This window comes from Brassica oleracea, chromosome C3 (assembly GCF_000695525.1).
Source record: "Brassica oleracea var. oleracea cultivar TO1000 chromosome C3, BOL, whole genome shotgun sequence".
NCBI classification, from domain to species: Eukaryota; Viridiplantae; Streptophyta; class Magnoliopsida; order Brassicales; family Brassicaceae; genus Brassica; species Brassica oleracea.
The window spans coordinates 61,759,336-61,775,863 of NC_027750.1; the positions used below are offsets into that span (position 1 = coordinate 61,759,336).

At 35.3% G+C, this 16,528-nt stretch overlaps 4 protein-coding genes across 7 annotated transcripts; 3 read left to right on the forward strand and 1 right to left on the reverse strand.

The window, feature by feature from the left end:
- Nucleotides 1–2,904, forward strand: LOC106329041. Of its 3 annotated transcripts, none has more exons than XM_013767610.1 (11): nt 1–257; nt 495–925; nt 1,014–1,112; nt 1,184–1,284; nt 1,360–1,431; nt 1,509–1,599; nt 1,818–1,898; nt 1,984–2,046; nt 2,119–2,241; nt 2,340–2,378; nt 2,481–2,904. In XM_013767610.1, the coding sequence occupies exons 2-11, from the start codon at nt 533–535 to the stop codon at nt 2,622–2,624; spliced, it is 1,206 nt and encodes a 401-aa protein (XP_013623064.1). In that variant the 5' UTR covers nt 1–257; nt 495–532; the 3' UTR covers nt 2,625–2,904. The 3 variants fall into 3 exon arrangements, with proteins under 3 accessions (XP_013623064.1, XP_013623061.1, XP_013623063.1); XM_013767607.1 differs by having other exon boundaries at nt 499–925; XM_013767609.1 differs by having other exon boundaries at nt 522–925.
- A 1,373-nt stretch (nt 2,905–4,277) lies between these two features.
- LOC106331645 lies at nt 4,278–5,354 on the reverse strand. Its single transcript, XM_013770039.1, has 2 exons — nt 4,951–5,354; nt 4,278–4,448 (listed from the first exon to the last, which is right to left on the reverse strand). The coding sequence occupies exon 1, from the start codon at nt 5,261–5,263 to the stop codon at nt 4,991–4,993; it is 273 nt and encodes a 90-aa protein (XP_013625493.1). The 5' UTR covers nt 5,264–5,354; the 3' UTR covers nt 4,278–4,448; nt 4,951–4,990.
- A 3,802-nt stretch (nt 5,355–9,156) lies between these two features.
- On the forward strand, nt 9,157–10,871 carry LOC106332313. Its single transcript, XM_013770783.1, has 5 exons — nt 9,157–9,242; nt 9,356–9,549; nt 9,959–10,195; nt 10,297–10,433; nt 10,543–10,871. Exons 2-5 carry the CDS (start codon nt 9,443–9,445, stop codon nt 10,710–10,712), a joined length of 651 nt encoding a protein of 216 aa, XP_013626237.1. The 5' UTR covers nt 9,157–9,242; nt 9,356–9,442; the 3' UTR covers nt 10,713–10,871.
- Nucleotides 10,872–12,545: 1,674 nt separating this feature from the next.
- Nucleotides 12,546–16,477, forward strand: LOC106336380 (pathogenesis-related homeodomain protein-like). 2 transcript variants are annotated; one of them, XM_013775199.1, is made up of 11 exons: nt 12,546–12,721; nt 12,983–13,391; nt 13,502–13,667; nt 13,735–13,858; nt 13,935–14,047; nt 14,132–14,470; nt 14,556–14,804; nt 14,904–14,993; nt 15,076–15,126; nt 15,217–15,924; nt 16,070–16,477. In XM_013775199.1, exons 2-11 carry the CDS (start codon nt 13,039–13,041, stop codon nt 16,322–16,324), a joined length of 2,448 nt encoding a protein of 815 aa, XP_013630653.1. In that variant the 5' UTR covers nt 12,546–12,721; nt 12,983–13,038; the 3' UTR covers nt 16,325–16,477. The 2 variants fall into 2 exon arrangements, with proteins under 2 accessions (XP_013630653.1, XP_013630654.1); XM_013775200.1 differs by lacking the exon at nt 12,546–12,721 and having other exon boundaries at nt 13,292–13,384; nt 16,070–16,476.
- The last annotated feature ends 51 nt before the right edge of the window (nt 16,478–16,528 follow it).

A 16,528-nucleotide genomic window follows, 5' to 3' on the forward strand; every position in this document is an offset into this window, starting at 1 on the left:
TGTTTCGAACGTAATTGGCATCTTCTTCGTCTTCGTCTTCGTCTTCTTCGTCACCATTTTCTCTACGAAGAGACATTTACATACAAACATACGATCAAAGGCTATCTATCTATATATATATATATAAATCTACACGTTTCATTTGCTCTCGAGAGTTTGAAGTTTCTCGGATTGATTCCTAGAGTTTTGGAATCTCTAGCACACCAAGAAGACGATACGTAGACTCTGGATCTGGTTCCCCCTTTGAAATTTTCAAGGTTCTATTCTTCTTCTTCTTCACCACATTCTTTCTCGTTGATTCCGTGTGATTGCATTGGGTGCTGTAACTGTATCATATCGACGTTGTATTAAGCTAGGAAGAGATCGCAATGCGCTTCCGATGTGTGATTTTTAAATTCCTGGAAAGCGAATTATAATTGAAAGATCCATTATTCTAATGTGTTTCTTGGAATCTATATTCTTGATTGAATATTCCTATTTTGAATCATCACAAGTTAGTTAAAGGAGCTTGTGGCCCTCAGGGTTTGATGAGATGAAGGCAGCTAAGAGGTGGAGTCTTGGAAACCTACGGGACATGGCGTCTTCTTTGCCTGGACCTCGCCACCGCGCTCCTTCAAGGAGACGAGCGCGAGTATATATCATCATGGCCCTCTCACTCATCGCCTTCTTTGCTGTCATCGCTTACATGTACCCTCACCACAGCAAACGTGCTTGTTATATGATATCCTCGAGAGGATGCAAGGCTTTAGCTGATTGGCTCCCGCCTTCTCTGAGGGAGTATTCTGACGATGAGATTGCAGCTCGCGTTGTGATTAGTGAGATATTGAGTAATCCTCCTGTGATTAGAAAAGATTCCAAGATTGCGTTTATGTTCTTGACTCCTGGTGCGTTGCCTTTCGAGAGGCTGTGGGACAGATTCTTCCAGGTAGGCTTTTGTTACTTTCTTCTTTGGTAAGGAAGTTACTGATGAGAGGGAAAGATTCATTGTGTTTCTTGATTGTTTCTACTCATAGGAACATGAAGGGAAGTTTTCTGTTTATATTCATGCATCAAAGGAAAGGCCAGTTCACTACAGTCGTTACTTTGTCAACCGTGAGATTCGCAGTGATGAGGTTTGTAGAGGTTTCTTATTCTTTTACTATCCGTTAAGAAGAAAATGAATGTGTGTTTGCCTCATCTGCAGGTGGTGTGGGGAAGAATATCAATGGTTGATGCAGAGAGACGGTTGTTAGCTAATGCTCTTAGAGACCCTACAAACCAGCAATTTGTTTTACTCTCTGATAGGTGATTATCCTGCTTCACTTCTCATTGATAACTCTGAGGTTGCCTAACACATTGTGAGTGTTTCTGCTTTTGTAGTTGTGTACCTCTTCGAAGTTTTGAATACATTTACAACTACCTCATGTACAGCAACGTCAGCTATGTTGACTGGTATTTTTACCTCTCATTCTTCTTCCCAATCTCTGTACATTCTTTACATATGTGTATGATTCCCTTCTACTCTTCAGCTTTGACGATCTAGGTCAACATGGGTCAGGCAGGCATATGAATCACATGCTGCCTGAAATTCAGAAGAAGGATTTTCGAAAGGGTGCACAGGTAAAACAATATTCTTATTGATCATCCAGTAATTTTGGCTCACCTGATGCGGTAAATAACAAACACTAAGGAGCTGCTTCTGTTTCAATGTGGATATCTGTTAACATGGCAGAAGTCTCAAGTAGATCCTGTGCGGACTAGTAATAGACCAACATGTGTCTGAAAAATTCACCTTTCAAAGTATTCTTTGACGTTGATGAGTTAGTTTCATTGTGCAGTGGTTCACCATGAAGCGACAACATGCTGTAGCAACTATGGCAGACAGTCTTTACTACTCCAAGTTCCGGGATTACTGTGGGGTGAGTATATAATAAACCCACAAAGCATATGTTATCATCTACGGGAACAAACTATAATTCATTCCTGAATATTTGTTTTTTTCAGCCAGGTATAGAGAACAACAAGAATTGCATAGCTGATGAACACTATCTGCCAACATTCTTTCATGTAAGAAACCGTTTCAACTCAAAAGGAAAGAATAATCTCATAGTCTTTTCATCTCATATATTTCGGTTGCAGATGCTTGATCCCACTGGCATTTCTAACTGGACTGTAACACAAGTTGATTGGTCTGAGAGAAAGTGGCATCCCAAAACATATATGCCTGAAGATGTCACACACGAGTTACTAAATAACCTCACGGTATATAAAACTATAAAACCAAAAGCTATCATATTTGCTTCAGTTTCTTCCATTGCTTTGATTATCAAATACTAAGATTTTGATTTATCTATCTGCAGTCTACTGACACAGTCGTACATGTCACAAGTGTTGGAGTGGTACGCGCTTTCATAAACAGTATTTTCTACCGTATATTAACTCTGGTATTTTCCATGATCTAATACAAATCATCACTTTGACTTTTGGTTAACAAACAATAGGGTGAAGAGATATGGATGCCTTGTATGTGGAACGGAATCAAAAGACCTTGCTACTTGTTTGGAAGGAAGTTCCACCCGGATACGCTCGACAAGCTGTTGGATCTCTTCTCAAATTACACAAAATCAGTCTCTTGGCAACTGTGATTTAAAAGGGTATATCTTCTTCTATACACTCAGATTCTTTGACCAACGTTCGGTTCCTCATCCGCATGACCTTTGAAGAGTATTCTCAGAAAGATCCATAGAAGCTGTAACACTAGATGTCTAGAAGAAGCTTTAGGAGGTATTGAGAACTTCTTTCAATTGATACTTCATTTGGTTAGAGGGAGACGATGGTTTAATTTTTCTTTCTCTCCTCTGCTTTTCGGTATATCTCATATTGTTTACTTCAATTGTTGTGAAAAAAAAAGAGAATTTTCGTCTTTGTTTTTGTGGATAGATTTATATTTTTTGTTCAGAATGTTGAAGAGACAAACTTATACAGTTTTATAGAGTTTCTTTTCATATATACATATGCTCTTTGGTTTTGAGTCTTGACTTTGAACATGATAAATAAATAGTCAGACAGGCTAACATTGTGTTTACCGTCAGATGTAACCAAGTATAAGACTAACCAGTTGCGAGACTTGATCATATGGACTTGGCAAAGCAACCTTCTATTGCAAGTTTGCAACATGATGGTCTCTGGTAACCTGATGTTCATAGTCCATATTGGTCAATGAAGATGGATTAAACTTAAAAGTAGCTAGTATATTGTTTGATAAGCTATAACTATTGATACAGCTACCAAGAAGTTATGAGAAGTGTGTTCTGTTTGGTTGAACTGTTGGTATAGTTGTTGAGATATACATTTATTAATTGCTTAACCAAAGAAACTCCTCTTCTTTCAGATGACCACGTACAAACAATGACAACTATCAAGATTCGACCAAACCTCACCTTGAAATCTCCATTATATTGTAGCGTTCCATATCTGCCGTCAAAATTATCGTCATCTCCTATCTAAGCTGCGAAAGTAGTAATACGAAGGTGAGAAGTGCACACTAACTGTTGAAATGCAGGAGATACTCTGGACAAGGCAGGCGGAAAACGAAGATGAGAAGCAGATTGTCTACAGATGCTACAACAGTGAGGAGTTTGGTTGGAGATAATGCATTGACGTTGTTGATAGTGCAAAAATATAGACAGTAACCGCAGGTTTGATAATAAGCCTTTAGGGTGAATTGGATGAACATATCCTTGCATCACCATAAACGGTGAGACAGCAAGAACCACAAGAGCAAGCTCCCAATTCGCCGTAAAAGCTATTATAAAACCGGCGGTTAGAGTCGCTACATTTTTGCACTATCAACGCCAACGTATCTCCTACCGAACTCCTATGTTATTTCATCAATATCACGTGGGCTCTGAAGATAGCTTGAAATTGAATCCTCAGGTTTGATCTTTCTTCTATCTCTTTCCTCAGGTTGTTATCTATTACTGGTCATGTCATCAGTAAGTATGATCGCTGATGGCTGAAGCCTTTTTGAAATTTTAGAACTACCAAACGTTCAACAGTCCACAGAAAACTCCTTTCAGAAAAAAAGCAGTCGACTTTGATAGAAAATGAGCAGATGATAGTCAAGATTTCAACAAAAACAATGTTATGTTAGAACGGTTTTCTGATATTTTCTCAGATTGATAGATATTATCGATAATACACTTTTTCTACTTGATCCCAAGTATCGAATATATCAAACCGACACACCAAATAGGACAAAAACGAAAGCTGAATCCACAGCTTCACAATTTCTCACGTAAGAAAAAACAGTTTTATTATTCGTCGATATCATGATTCAGTTATTTGCCTCTATCAAGTGCAAATCAAAAGAAAGGGTTCAACAATATCCCGGAAAATTTCAAGAAAAAGAAAACAATAAGACACAATCTTGAGTCGTCACCATCGCAGAAAAGACTTCAGAGCAACATCTGCATTCATAACCAGAACCAAGAGCACCCACTCATTAGAAAACTGATTACATATCAATAGAGAAATACTATAACGCTAGCCAAGCATCGCTTCACACATCCAACCCTCATATACCAAACAACAAAGCAAAAAAAAAAAGGGATCGATGTGATGCAATGATACATAACTAAAACATTACACATCTCAACAACCATTTTGAAACCAGACATAAACTTAAAGAGGAATCTAGAAAGGTCAACTCTTTCAACAGATACGAGAAGCTACTCATTCACGCCAAAACTGCATATAAGAACTTCACAAGAGCCTAAATTTTGATAAAGCCATCTCCACAGCCATTTGAAATCAGACATACTCTAAAGCAATCTATAAAGGCTAACTAACTCTTTCAACAGATAAGACAAAATCTCATAAACTAGGATGGAAAGATGAATCCTTTTCTTTATAAAAAAAAAGACAACTTTGACAAAGTAATACGCAAAGATCGAAACTTTCAATAATTACCTAAACACACATCGAGGGATCGGAGAAAGATTCGTCGAGATCAATGGCCACCGTGCTCCTTGGCATGCTGCTGGTGCTCGAGATGGCGACGCTCGTTGGGGAGAGCGACGAGGTAAGAGAAGGCCATGCCTCCGAAGCAGATGTGAAGGAGAGGATCGACGGAGCTTGTCTGGATGTACTTGTCGTTGTAGTTATCGAGACTTTTCCTCACAGAGGTCTTCACGGTTTCAACTGAGAACGTCGATTTGATGTAGGCGGGAAGCTCCTTCACCTTCTTCCCCTTGATCTCACTGTAGATCCGCCTCATCGCCATTTCGATCTTCCTTTCTCTGAACCCTAGTGAACGAGTTGGGGATCGAGAGAGAAGACTTTTGGGAGCTGAAAGTAAGATAAAAACAAATGGGAGTTTTTTTTTTTTTATATATATTTAGAAGTTGAAGGTATCTAAACCGGGTTTCGGTTAGGTTTTTGGGTTGAGAAAGTAAGACACACGGTTTGGTTTCTGTTTTGATTTGATTTAATTCGGTTTTGCCTGCAAAGTTTATGTTTTACTTGTATTTTTAATTCCAATTTGATTCGGTACAGAAGATTTGAACCGGATCCAATCCAAAATTTATTTGAAGACTCTCAAAGACTTTAGCATATTCTGGACCCTTGTTTGGGCTCAGTTTAAATATAAGTATTACCAATGAGGCCCACTACTCCTTTGGTTAACCAAACTAATCTTCAATCTGATTCTGTAGGCTGACAGAAATTTTTATTTGTATATTAAATTATATATAACTAATTTTTAAATTTGATTTTTTTTTTATATTTTTAGTTTGAAATAAGTATTTCTATTATATGTAACACAATTAACTAATAAAATATGAAGAATCAAGTCTGATATTTTAGAGTTATGTAAAAAAAATATAATTATGTATAGAACATACATTATCTTAGTTTAAAAGATCGGAATCTCATTTTGAATAAATTCACGAAAAGAAAAAGTACTTCAATAACCTACTTAGAATATAAAGCCCCATTTTTTTTTAAAAAAGTACTTAATAATATATTTTTTACGTGTAATAGTTGAAAACTGACAATTGAATATCGATCTAGAATATTATTTTAATATATCTAATGGTAAAATATTAATTGTAATAAACAAATTTTGAATTTTGTAATATTACATGAATTAGAAGTCTTTAAAATCTAAAATCTATTTTATTAACATAATATATTTTTATTCATTTATTATTTTGACGTTAATGCTTTAGTTTTATCTGTATATTAATTTTTTTAATAATTTAGTTTTTTTTTAGGTAATTTTAAAATTATCAAAAATATAATATATTTAAAATTATTTATTTAAATATATCCAAATATGATGTCTCATTTTTATGTGTGTTTGCGGTGAGCATATTTAATTCGTAGTTTGTATATTTAATAACACCTTGTTGCGTTCTATGGTTTTAATAAATGTGTTGTCATTTCATTTTTATTACTACAAACATGATTTTTTGATCAGTGATAATGTATTTTTAACGTTATGTATTATATTTTATAGTATATTTTCTAAATCTTCATGCTGATACTTTTATTAGAATCATTTTAATTAGATAATAGGTTTAAAGATGTAAATAAAACTGTGTATGTTGTAAATTTAGACTTTTTAGTGTAACTGAGCACTATCAATTATGTAAATTATATTATGATTTTATTTTACTAAATCTTTCATTGTATATTTTTTGTTTTTCTTGTATTTTTACAATTCTATTGCCTTATTCTTTAATTACAGAGAATTGTTATTTCCAATTTTTGTTTCATATACCTTAAAAGTCTTCGGTTGATTTTTGTTTGTTTTCTTTCTCCAATTACAATGTACCCTTCGATCGTTTTTTTTTTTGGATCAAACTACTAATATCATCAGATAGAAAAGTTTAAACTCCAAGAATGTAGTGAGTATTTGTGCTAGAGAAACTGATTTAGCCACTAATATAGTGAGATATTATAATATTATAAGGTATGAAAACTCTTCTCTATTGTCCTACGCTGGACATAATTAAGTTGTTCATCCTTAATTGGTTTGCGGTTCGACCATTTCTAATATACCGAGAGTAACATAATATTAGATGTTGATTATCTCATTCCAATTAGGAATGCACAGAAAGAGAAAAATTCAAGGTGAGACCACTTTACAATTTTCTCCTCATATCTATATAGAGTTAGTTTATAGATTACTCTATCTGTTTCAAAATGTAATCAGTTTAAATAAAAATCTGTAATATTTAAAAGTTATTATTTTAGAAAACTATCATTTAATATATAAATTTAACCAATTACATAGTAATTTACATAATTTAATTGGCCACACAATATCTAATAAATATAAAGCTACATTGAAATATAAAAACAATTTATATAGTGAAACAAGAAAATACTTTTAAACCATTATATTACAAACAAAGGGAATATTCAAATTATATTGAAACATTATAATAGTAAGAATCAGAAAAGCTGAAATCTCAACGTCGATCATTTACGTCGGTCATGCCTTAAACTATCTCCAATGTATTCCTCTATTTTTTTTCTCTAAAATAGAGGAATTTCATAATAGAGATGGATTTATCTCCGATGTATTTTTATATTTTCTCTTCTAAAAAATAATATTCTTGATATATTATTTTCTAAGTTTACAAATAATATTTTTTATTGTGAAAATTGAAAACCAGGCCAATTTATTTTAGTATTTTACAAAATTATGACATTATTTACACTAAATATTTCTTTACAAACTATTATGTAAAAAAAATATAATTATATTTATATAAATAATATATCTCACTAAAAAATATTTTCGCTTATAATTGTTTACGTAAAAAGTTAAAGGATCATTTTGTAAAAACAAATAGAGGAGGTGACAAGGCAAAAATATAGTTTCTCATTGGCCGATTATTTTCGCCTACGTGGACACTCTATCCGAGGCTTATATCCTCCAGTTTTAATCAAAATCTGTAATATTTAAAAGTTATTACTTTAGAAAATTGTCGCCTTGCCTTAGACTATCTCCATTGTATTCCTCTATTTTTCCTCTAAAATTGAGGAATTTCATAATAGAGATGGATTTGTCTCCTATGTATTTTTCTATTTTCTCTCCTAAAAAAAATATTCTTGATATATTCTTTTCTAAGTTTACAAATAATATTTTTTATTTGTGAAAGTTGAAAACCAACCCAATTTATTTTAGTATTTTATAAAATTATGATATTGTTTACACTAAATATTTCTTTACAAACTATTATGTAAATAAAAAATATAATTATATTTATATAAATAATATATTTCACTAAAAAAATATTTTTGGTTATAATTGTTTAAGTAAAAAGTTAAAGGATCCCATAGACTATATTTGCGAAGTAATTTTGCCACGTGTCCGGAAAAATATGACATGGATCATTTCATTTAATGTTGATTTATATTTTTGGCAAACTTATTAGAATATGATAACAATTCATATATTACATTTAATACTGATATTTCTTTTTGGTAATTTTTTTTAAATATGACAATAGCTCATACATCATCTATAAAATAAATATATTCATATATAACATTTCAAATTTCAAAATATTATTGTTTTGTATAATTATACAATTGTATTACTAAAGCTTTCAAAAATTTCTACAATTTTAAAAAAAATTAAATATCTAATCATAAGATCATTAGTTTCTTATATATCTACAAATTTTATAAATATTGTTTAGGCTAAACTTTTGATAATTATATAATTTTATATAATTTTTATTATTTTTATACAAATTGATTTAATATATATCAAATCAATATTAAATATTAGTAAGAAAATAATAAAATCTATAATATTTAATAAAATTTATTTTTAAATATAAGTTAGATTTAAAAAATTTCTTACTACACTTGGTGCAGGAAAACACCTAGTCATTTTGTAAAAACAAATAGAAGATGTGACAAAACAAAAATATAGTTTTTCATTGGTCGATTATTTTCGATTACGAGGACACTCTATAAAAGGTTTATATCCTTGTTTTATTACTAGTTTGATAATTGAATCCAATTTGGATTGATCTAGTTACAAACAAATACTTAGGTGAAAAATCTACTCTCTTTTTTTTGTAAAGATCGAGGAGTTTGTGTGCAATTTACCATAAATACAAAATAAATAACGTCACAAACATTTGACGGAGAGAAGGAGCTTCTGCGTTTAAAGCATAACCCTTTCTTAGCAACCTTCTCCTGACAAGAAACCCGAAGATGCTGAGATCAAGCCTCAGGTTCGTGTCTTTTGATTTGATATGAGTGATGATTGAACATTAAAGTTTCCACCTTTTCTCTATACCGTTCAAGGGTTTGAGCTTGAACTGCCTCAATGATTCGATTTGATCAGGATCCAAATCATGGCGATTCTCCAAAGTATCCATTTATTTATCCGGGTCTTGTTCCCGGGTCGAACCCTGGACAGTGCGATGAACAAATGAACCGTGGAGCTGGCATTTATGCGGCTCCTGTTCATCAGTTTGGAGGATATGTCGCTGGTCTTCCCTCGAACTATCTCATCCCTCTCACTTACAATGTTCCCACGTAAGTACTTTGACCAGTGTAATACCCTTTTGATTGTGAGAAGAATCATATTTATTTGGTGAATTGGTTTAGCTAGAAGAATCGTGTAACAGTTGAGATAGACTTAATGTTAGTAAACTATAGGCTTTGTATTGTACTTTCCCTTCCTTACTCTTGAGTAGTGTAATGGAGAAGAATCATATTCATTACTGGATTGGTTTAAGCTAGAAGAGTTAAGCAAAAAGTTGATCCGGTTTAAGCTAGAAGAGTTGAGCAAAAAGTTGATCCCTTTTCTCACTGAATCCAAATCATTGTTTTAGGTTCAAATCACTGGTGGTGTTGCTTTTGAGGTGACTTTGTGGTAGAAAGCTGTAGTATTGATGTTGAATCTAATTTTGGGTTAATGGTTTTTGTGTGTGTTTTGGTTTAGGACGACTAGACCAAGCAATGAGACTGAGGCTGGGGGAGAGAACCAAGCGCAAGCGAGGCAGGGTCAGCAGCAACAACCTGGACATCAAAGGCAAGTGGTGGTACGGAGATTTGAGATCACGTTTCAGCTGGACATATTCCTCATACTCAAGCTTGCTGCTGTCATCTTTTTGTTCAACCAAGATGGATCTAGACAACGGCTCGCTCTTCTTGTGATTTTCGCTACCATTATCTACTTGTAAGCCTCCAGACCCTGGTTTTGATCTTCATGATTTAAAACTGGTGGTGTTTTAAGGCCCCATTGATCCCTAAACTGTTGATGTTTGGAAACTTTGACAGATACCAAACTGGAGCTCTTGCACCTTTTATCCGATGGCTCTCACAAGGTATGCACAGAGCAGCGGTACCACCTCGAGCTCATCGACCTGATAATGATCCAGCAGCTGCAATGCCACTAAACCAAGATGCTGCTCCTGGTAATATATAACATTGCAATCTCTCTCCCGTGGTATATAACTGAAGCCATCACAGGAAACAACTTATGCTTGAAGCAATTTGTTTCTGTTTTTTTTTTTTTGTGTGTAGAGGGACAAGAGAACGAAGCTGGTGATGGGAACCGAGCAAACGCAAATGAAAATGTTGGTGCAGGTGCAGGACAACAAGGGAATCAGTGGTGGGGAATAGTGAAAGAGATTCAAATGATAATTTTCGGCTTCATAACTTCACTACTCTCTGGCTTCCACAACATAGATTAGTCTCTCTCTCTTTTTTTTCTTCTGCATACACTCAACCTTCTTCAACAGAAGAAAGTGTTTATGTTCTACTTTGTCGTCTGTGATCTCTTATGTGAAGAAAGTACAGAAAATTTTAACTTTTGAGACTCAAATTTAGTTGAATGTGCGCTCCTTGAGAGATGTTGTGGCTGTGGCTTGCCCCATTTCGACCAAGTTGGTCTTAGATTTGTTCCTCATTAATCTTGCCTGAACCTGACCTCGTTCTTGCTGCAAAACAGACTCCATCACCTGAACATATGATCAAAAATCATTAGAACGTTTTCATTTGCTACTTTTTATCTGCAAGAATGGGAGTGAGTATGTACTTGAATGTGTTCAAGCGTGGAGTTGCCAAGGTTCTTTAAAGTATTCATCACATTCTGGTCTGAATCTCCTTTGCTGCTCGAAGATGATGAAGCCAGCGGAGGAGAATGCGAACAAAATCTCTCTTTACTACGACTTTCAACACCATTGGACTCGGCTCGGTAACGCTTTTTTTTTGGGAGAATTGGAAAAAATCACTTTGAACTTTTGTTTGTCACAATAAGACTTCTCATACTTTTGGCAATTTTGGACATGTTTTACCCTTTTCTAATGAGAAAAATAGTAAATTGAATTTTAAAAATGTAAAAAAATATGAAAAGTGTTGGAAACATAAGTATGACAATATATATGTTTAAACTTTTTTAAAAAAAAATTGGAATCATATTTTATTTTATCTTCTACCTACAGTTAGAATACTCATTCTGGTAATCTACCTAGTTTATATGTCTGATTCTAAGTTTTAAACATAGATATATCATGGGTATATACCGTAAACTACCATTTCTTATATATTCTAGCAAAGATAGAATTGGTTACGTTATAGTCAAGAAAGATGTCTTCCTTATACCTACAGCTTGATAACGATATATAGCCACAACTCAATGATATATGTCGGTTATATTACGTGACATAACTTGTTCTGCCTTTTACCTTATATGACGCCTACAAGAAGAATACATCTCTCACCAACTGTATGGTGTTCTGCTTAGGTAGTGTACATATTCTAGACAAATCGTGAAAATATGTAAACTTCCATATTCGGTTAAAGAAGTTTCCTAAATCTAAACTAAATCTACCCTAAATCTCTCAAAAATTATTTGAGAATATTTTCTCCACGTTATTCTCCTCCTCCTCCTCCCAAGATATTTTTCTCTTTGTTTGTGTTTCTCTCAAATTCGGTATATGAATATCTCGTTGTAGTGGCAAGTGGAGTTTCATGGTTGACCAAGAAAGAAAGGTGTGGTTCATTCGTGATGTAGTTGTTGTGGCTAGTGGAGCTTCGTGGTTGACATATAAAAGCGTTCATAGAATTACAAACTTGAGTTCTTAAGAAGCTTTTTAATCAAGCTGAAAAAACTTGAAGTTTCAGTTGAACAAAACCATTTCATGTATATTGAGAATTACTTGCTCATTTTTGTGATGGTTACAAAAGTTGGATCATGAACAAGGAAACGAAAGCTTACAAGATACAACTAATTGATTACTTGGTAACATTTTGTATGTTCGGGAAGTAATGATGATAATATGGATCAGGACAAAAAAAAGAGAGTGAAGAAACGTTTATTTGGAAGACAAAGTTGTTGGTGCACAAAAGAAAAAAATGGAAGGCAAAACTGTTTTAGAGGCCTTGCTAGTACAATAGATCGCTCATGTAAGATCATGTTTCACTCCAATTTCGAAACTACGAAGGATCATTCGAAACGAACTATAAAAATACAAGGACTAAATGTGAAAATAAATAAAGAGTTAGGCGCACTCCCAAAGAAAAGACACCTAGAGAGCGGAGAGTGACGTAAAGGCAACGGGTGAAAGGCCCCCCCTCTTAAGTCGCCGCCGGTGACTCCAAACCGTCATAAAGCAAAAGTATCTCAGAATCTCCCATTACCATTTACATAAAGATCTTCACTTTTTGGCTTCAACTCTCTCATCTCTTTACTCTCTTCCAGGTTTGCTCACAAAAACTCGAGAAAGTGTTAAAGTCTTTAGTTAAAAGAGTTGTACGTATATGTATTGTGTCACCGAAGCATATAGTAAATGAATGATGCGGAGAGGCTAGTGTTTGTTCTGTTTTCTTGATTAGTCTAATGTCCGATCTGTTTTCGTTATTTATTTCTGGTTTCAATCAGAGAAAATCTGTAATCTTCTTTTTTTATCAACTAAAAAGTCAAAAACTTGTCTGAGCTTAGCAGTGTCTTTATTGTGTATAGGGTAAGACCTTCTAGGAAATGATCTTCTAAGAGAGATATAAGTTGGGGAACTCGATATGGAGGGGAAATCCAAGAAAGTAACAGAAAAGGCTTGTGTTTCGGTTGAGAGAGTTGAGTCTACTTTACTCTCATCTCTTGTGAAGAAGAAAGGCAAAGAAACAACGAGTAAAAGAAAGTATAATAAGCGCAAAACCGAGGAAGAGATATGTTCTCGAGGATTGGAAGAAGAGGAGGATGAGGGTAAGAAAAGGAGGAGGAGGAAAAGCAAGATACAGCAAAAGAGTAATAAGGTTGAGGAGGTAGATGAAGCTTTACGGCTTCAGAGGCGAACAAGGTATCTGCTTATTAAGATGAAGATGCAGCAGAATCTCATCGATGCTTACGCAGCCGAAGGTTGGAAAGGTCAGAGGTACTACATTTTTTTTTATTTTAATTAACACTCTCTCTTCATGGCCTTTACTTAGTTGCAAACAGTTTATGTGGTTTGACACTTTGTATCCTCCTCCGTGTTTTCTTCAGCCGGGAAAAGATAAGACCAGACAAGGAGCTGGAGAGAGCAAGGAAACATATCTTAGACTGCAAGCTTGGACTACGAGACGCCATTCGTCAGCTGGATCTTCTTAGCTCGGTGGGAAGGATGGAGGAGAAAGTGATGGCTCCAGATGGTTCTATTCATCATGACCATGTAACCATTTTGATTTTTATTACGAACATGTTTACACTAGACTTTGCCTGATGGGGTTTCTTTGCAGATATTTTGTGCGGAATGCAATTCTAGAGAAGCTTCTGTGGACAATGATATAATACTTTGCGATGGAACGTGTAACCGCGCTTTTCACCAGAAGTGCCTTGACCCTCCTTTGGAAACAGAAAGCAGTATGCTTTTGTCTATCTTTTGTCTTAAGAGAGTCTTATTATACACCTGATTCATTCTTTACTTAAATCTCAACAGTACCTCCTGGAGATCAAGGCTGGTTTTGCAAAATTTGTGATTGCAAAATAGAAATCATCGACACCATGAATGCACAAATAGGGACTCAGTACCCTGTGGACAGCAACTGGCAGGTACACCTTTTGGCAATGTACAATCAGAACTCTGCTCTTACTCTCTGAAACCTTTACACTCTTTTGCTTTTCTATGGATTTAAGGATATCTTCAACGAAGAAGCTAATCTTCCTGTTGGATCTGAAGCTACACTCAACAAAGAAGCGGATTGGCCTTCGGATGACTCTGAGGATGGCGACTATGACCCTGAAATGAAGGAAAGAAGCAACAGCAGAAGCGATAGTGGTGGTGGTGGGGGTGATAATGATGGAGGAAGCAGTTCGACTAGTGTGAGTTTAGCTTCTGATGGTGTAGCTCTCTCAACAGGATCATGGGAAGGTCATGAATTTGGGAATGCGGTGGAATCAGGGGAGGCACGTCATGAAGAAACTGTACATGGGCCAAGACAGCGGAAGACTGTTGACTATACAAAACTATACCATGTCAGTACAACATCCGTTGGTTGGTTTTAAAATCACTTAGAAACATTATTTGATGATGTTTTTGTGGTGAATTTTTTGTAACCAGGAAATGTTTGGGAAGGATGCTGTGTTGCAAGAGCAAGGTAGTGAAGACGAAGACTGGGGTCCAAGTGACAGAAGGAAGAGAAGAAAGGAATCTGATGCAGCGAGCACAGTTGTAACTATGTGTGAAAATAGTAAGAAAGATGAAGATGTTGTTGAAGAAGTGCAGGAACAGAGTGAGAGAGATCCTGTTTCTGTTGGAGGTAAAGGAGGGAGACGGCCAATTTTCAGAATCCCAAGAGCTGCAGTTGAGGTCTGAAACTGCTACTTCCCCAGTCTCTTATCTGTAGTTACCGTAAGGAAAAAGTAAAAGACTTTACTAAGTGAAAGTTGTTTTGCATAAATGTACCAGAAGCTACGTCAAGTGTTTGCAGAGAATGAGCTTCCTTCAAAATCTGTGAGGGATAGTCTTTCAAAAGAGTTGAGTCTTGATCCAGGGAAGGTAACCACTTAGACCAATAATCTTACGAATGTTTCTTTGTATTTTTCTTGGCTGCTTGCGTGCTTATGTTTCTTTTTTTCAGGTGAGCAAATGGTTCAAAAACACACGGTACATGGCATTGAGGAATAGGAAGGTAAAGAACTTGTCACATGTGAACATTGTCAGAGACATTGTAGAATCTTACAATGAGATCAATCATTTGGCCATACGTTTCTTATTACAGGCGGAGAGTGTGAAACAACCTGAGGACTCGAAGGTGTTGTTGTCTGGAGATTCTGGACCAGAAGCAGTCATGGAGAAAAACACAGAAGCAGATGAGAGTCATGATAACATGGAGGAGATTGTCATGGAGAAAACCACAGAAACAAATGAAATTCAAGAAACGGATGACGAGACTGTCATGGAGACTAACACAGACACAAATCAAATTCAAGAAACTATGGAGGAGACTGTCATGGAGAAGAACACAGAATCGAATGTAATTCAAGAGACCATGGATGAGGCTGTCATGGAGAAAAACACAGAAGCAAATGAAACTCAAGATACCATGGACGAGGCTGTCATGGAGGAAAGAACAGAAGCAAACGAAATTCAACGAGAAACCATGGAGGAGACTATCATGGAGAAAACCACAGAAGCACATGAAGTTCAAGATTCCATGGACGATGAGACTAATACAGAAACAAATGAAATTCAAGAGACCGTGGACGAGGCTGTCTTGGAGACTAACACAGAAACAAATGAAGTTCAAGATACCATGGACAAGTCTGTTCCGCTCTTGTTTAATGACCCTACGAATCAGACAACAGTTTCTCCTTGTCATGATGATAACAACGAGGAAATTCAACACGCCAATGACTACTTTCCTACACCCATAGAAGAAGAAAATCAACAGTATCTGGAGCAGAAAGACTCTTCTCTGACTCTACCGGTATGATATAAGCTAACCTTTTTTACCAAAATGAGTTTATTATAGAGCATAGCTAGACTGATTCAGTACTGATCCTATGAACTTGCCTAGTGGCTTTAGAAAAGTTTTAGATTCTTAAAGTTATTTGTTCTCATCTGGTGTACAGCCACACGAAGAGGTAAGCAGCGAAATGAGCTTGGAGACATCTCTTGAAGATAATGAGAGGAAGGAAGTGGAAGAATTCGAAGCAGTAATGGAGATGCTTTGTAGGGCAGAAAACAAGTTACTGGATGTGACACAGAGGCTTGAGAGATTTAGAACACCGAAAGGCCGTAAAAAGTTAGGCAAGTCTTCTTCCTGTTTACATGAAGAAGACTCAGTAGTGTATGTTCCAACACCAGAGATCAAGGACGGAAGATAAAAAGAAACTTAGAGATCTCTTGCCCAAGTTTTGGTTATCGTTAGATTCTTTGAGAACTTCAGACTAAGACTGTCTCATGTAGCTGTTGTATTATTCAGTTTGTGTGTGTAATTTAAACTAATTTTAAATAATATCCACATCAGATGTTTTGAAGCTCAAATAAACTCTTAGAATAGTACATTTCTAACAACAGTAACTCTTCAC

Bases quoted from the DNA above. Each gene is read 5' to 3' on its own strand.
- LOC106332313 (XM_013770783.1), top strand. From the start codon at position 9,443: ATGAACCGTGGAGCTGGCATTTATGCGGCTCCTGTTCATCAGTTTGGA. The intron at 10,196-10,296 runs GTAAGCCTCCAG...AAACTTTGACAG, and splicing joins TTCGCTACCATTATCTACTT to ATACCAAACTGGAGCTCTTG. The intron at 10,434-10,542 runs GTAATATATAAC...TTTTGTGTGTAG, and splicing joins AAACCAAGATGCTGCTCCTG to AGGGACAAGAGAACGAAGCT.
- LOC106336380 (XM_013775199.1), top strand. From the start codon at position 13,039: ATGGAGGGGAAATCCAAGAAAGTAACAGAAAAGGCTTGTGTTTCGGTT. The intron at 14,471-14,555 runs GTCAGTACAACA...TTTTGTAACCAG, and splicing joins ACTATACAAAACTATACCAT to GAAATGTTTGGGAAGGATGC. The intron at 15,925-16,069 runs GTATGATATAAG...TCTGGTGTACAG, and splicing joins ACTCTTCTCTGACTCTACCG to CCACACGAAGAGGTAAGCAG.
- LOC106329041 (XM_013767610.1), top strand. From the start codon at position 533: ATGAAGGCAGCTAAGAGGTGGAGTCTTGGAAACCTACGGGACATGGCG. The intron at 1,113-1,183 runs GTTTGTAGAGGT...CCTCATCTGCAG, and splicing joins GTGAGATTCGCAGTGATGAG to GTGGTGTGGGGAAGAATATC. The intron at 2,242-2,339 runs GTATATAAAACT...ATCTATCTGCAG, and splicing joins AGTTACTAAATAACCTCACG to TCTACTGACACAGTCGTACA.
- LOC106331645 (XM_013770039.1), bottom strand. From the start codon at position 5,263: ATGGCGATGAGGCGGATCTACAGTGAGATCAAGGGGAAGAAGGTGAAG.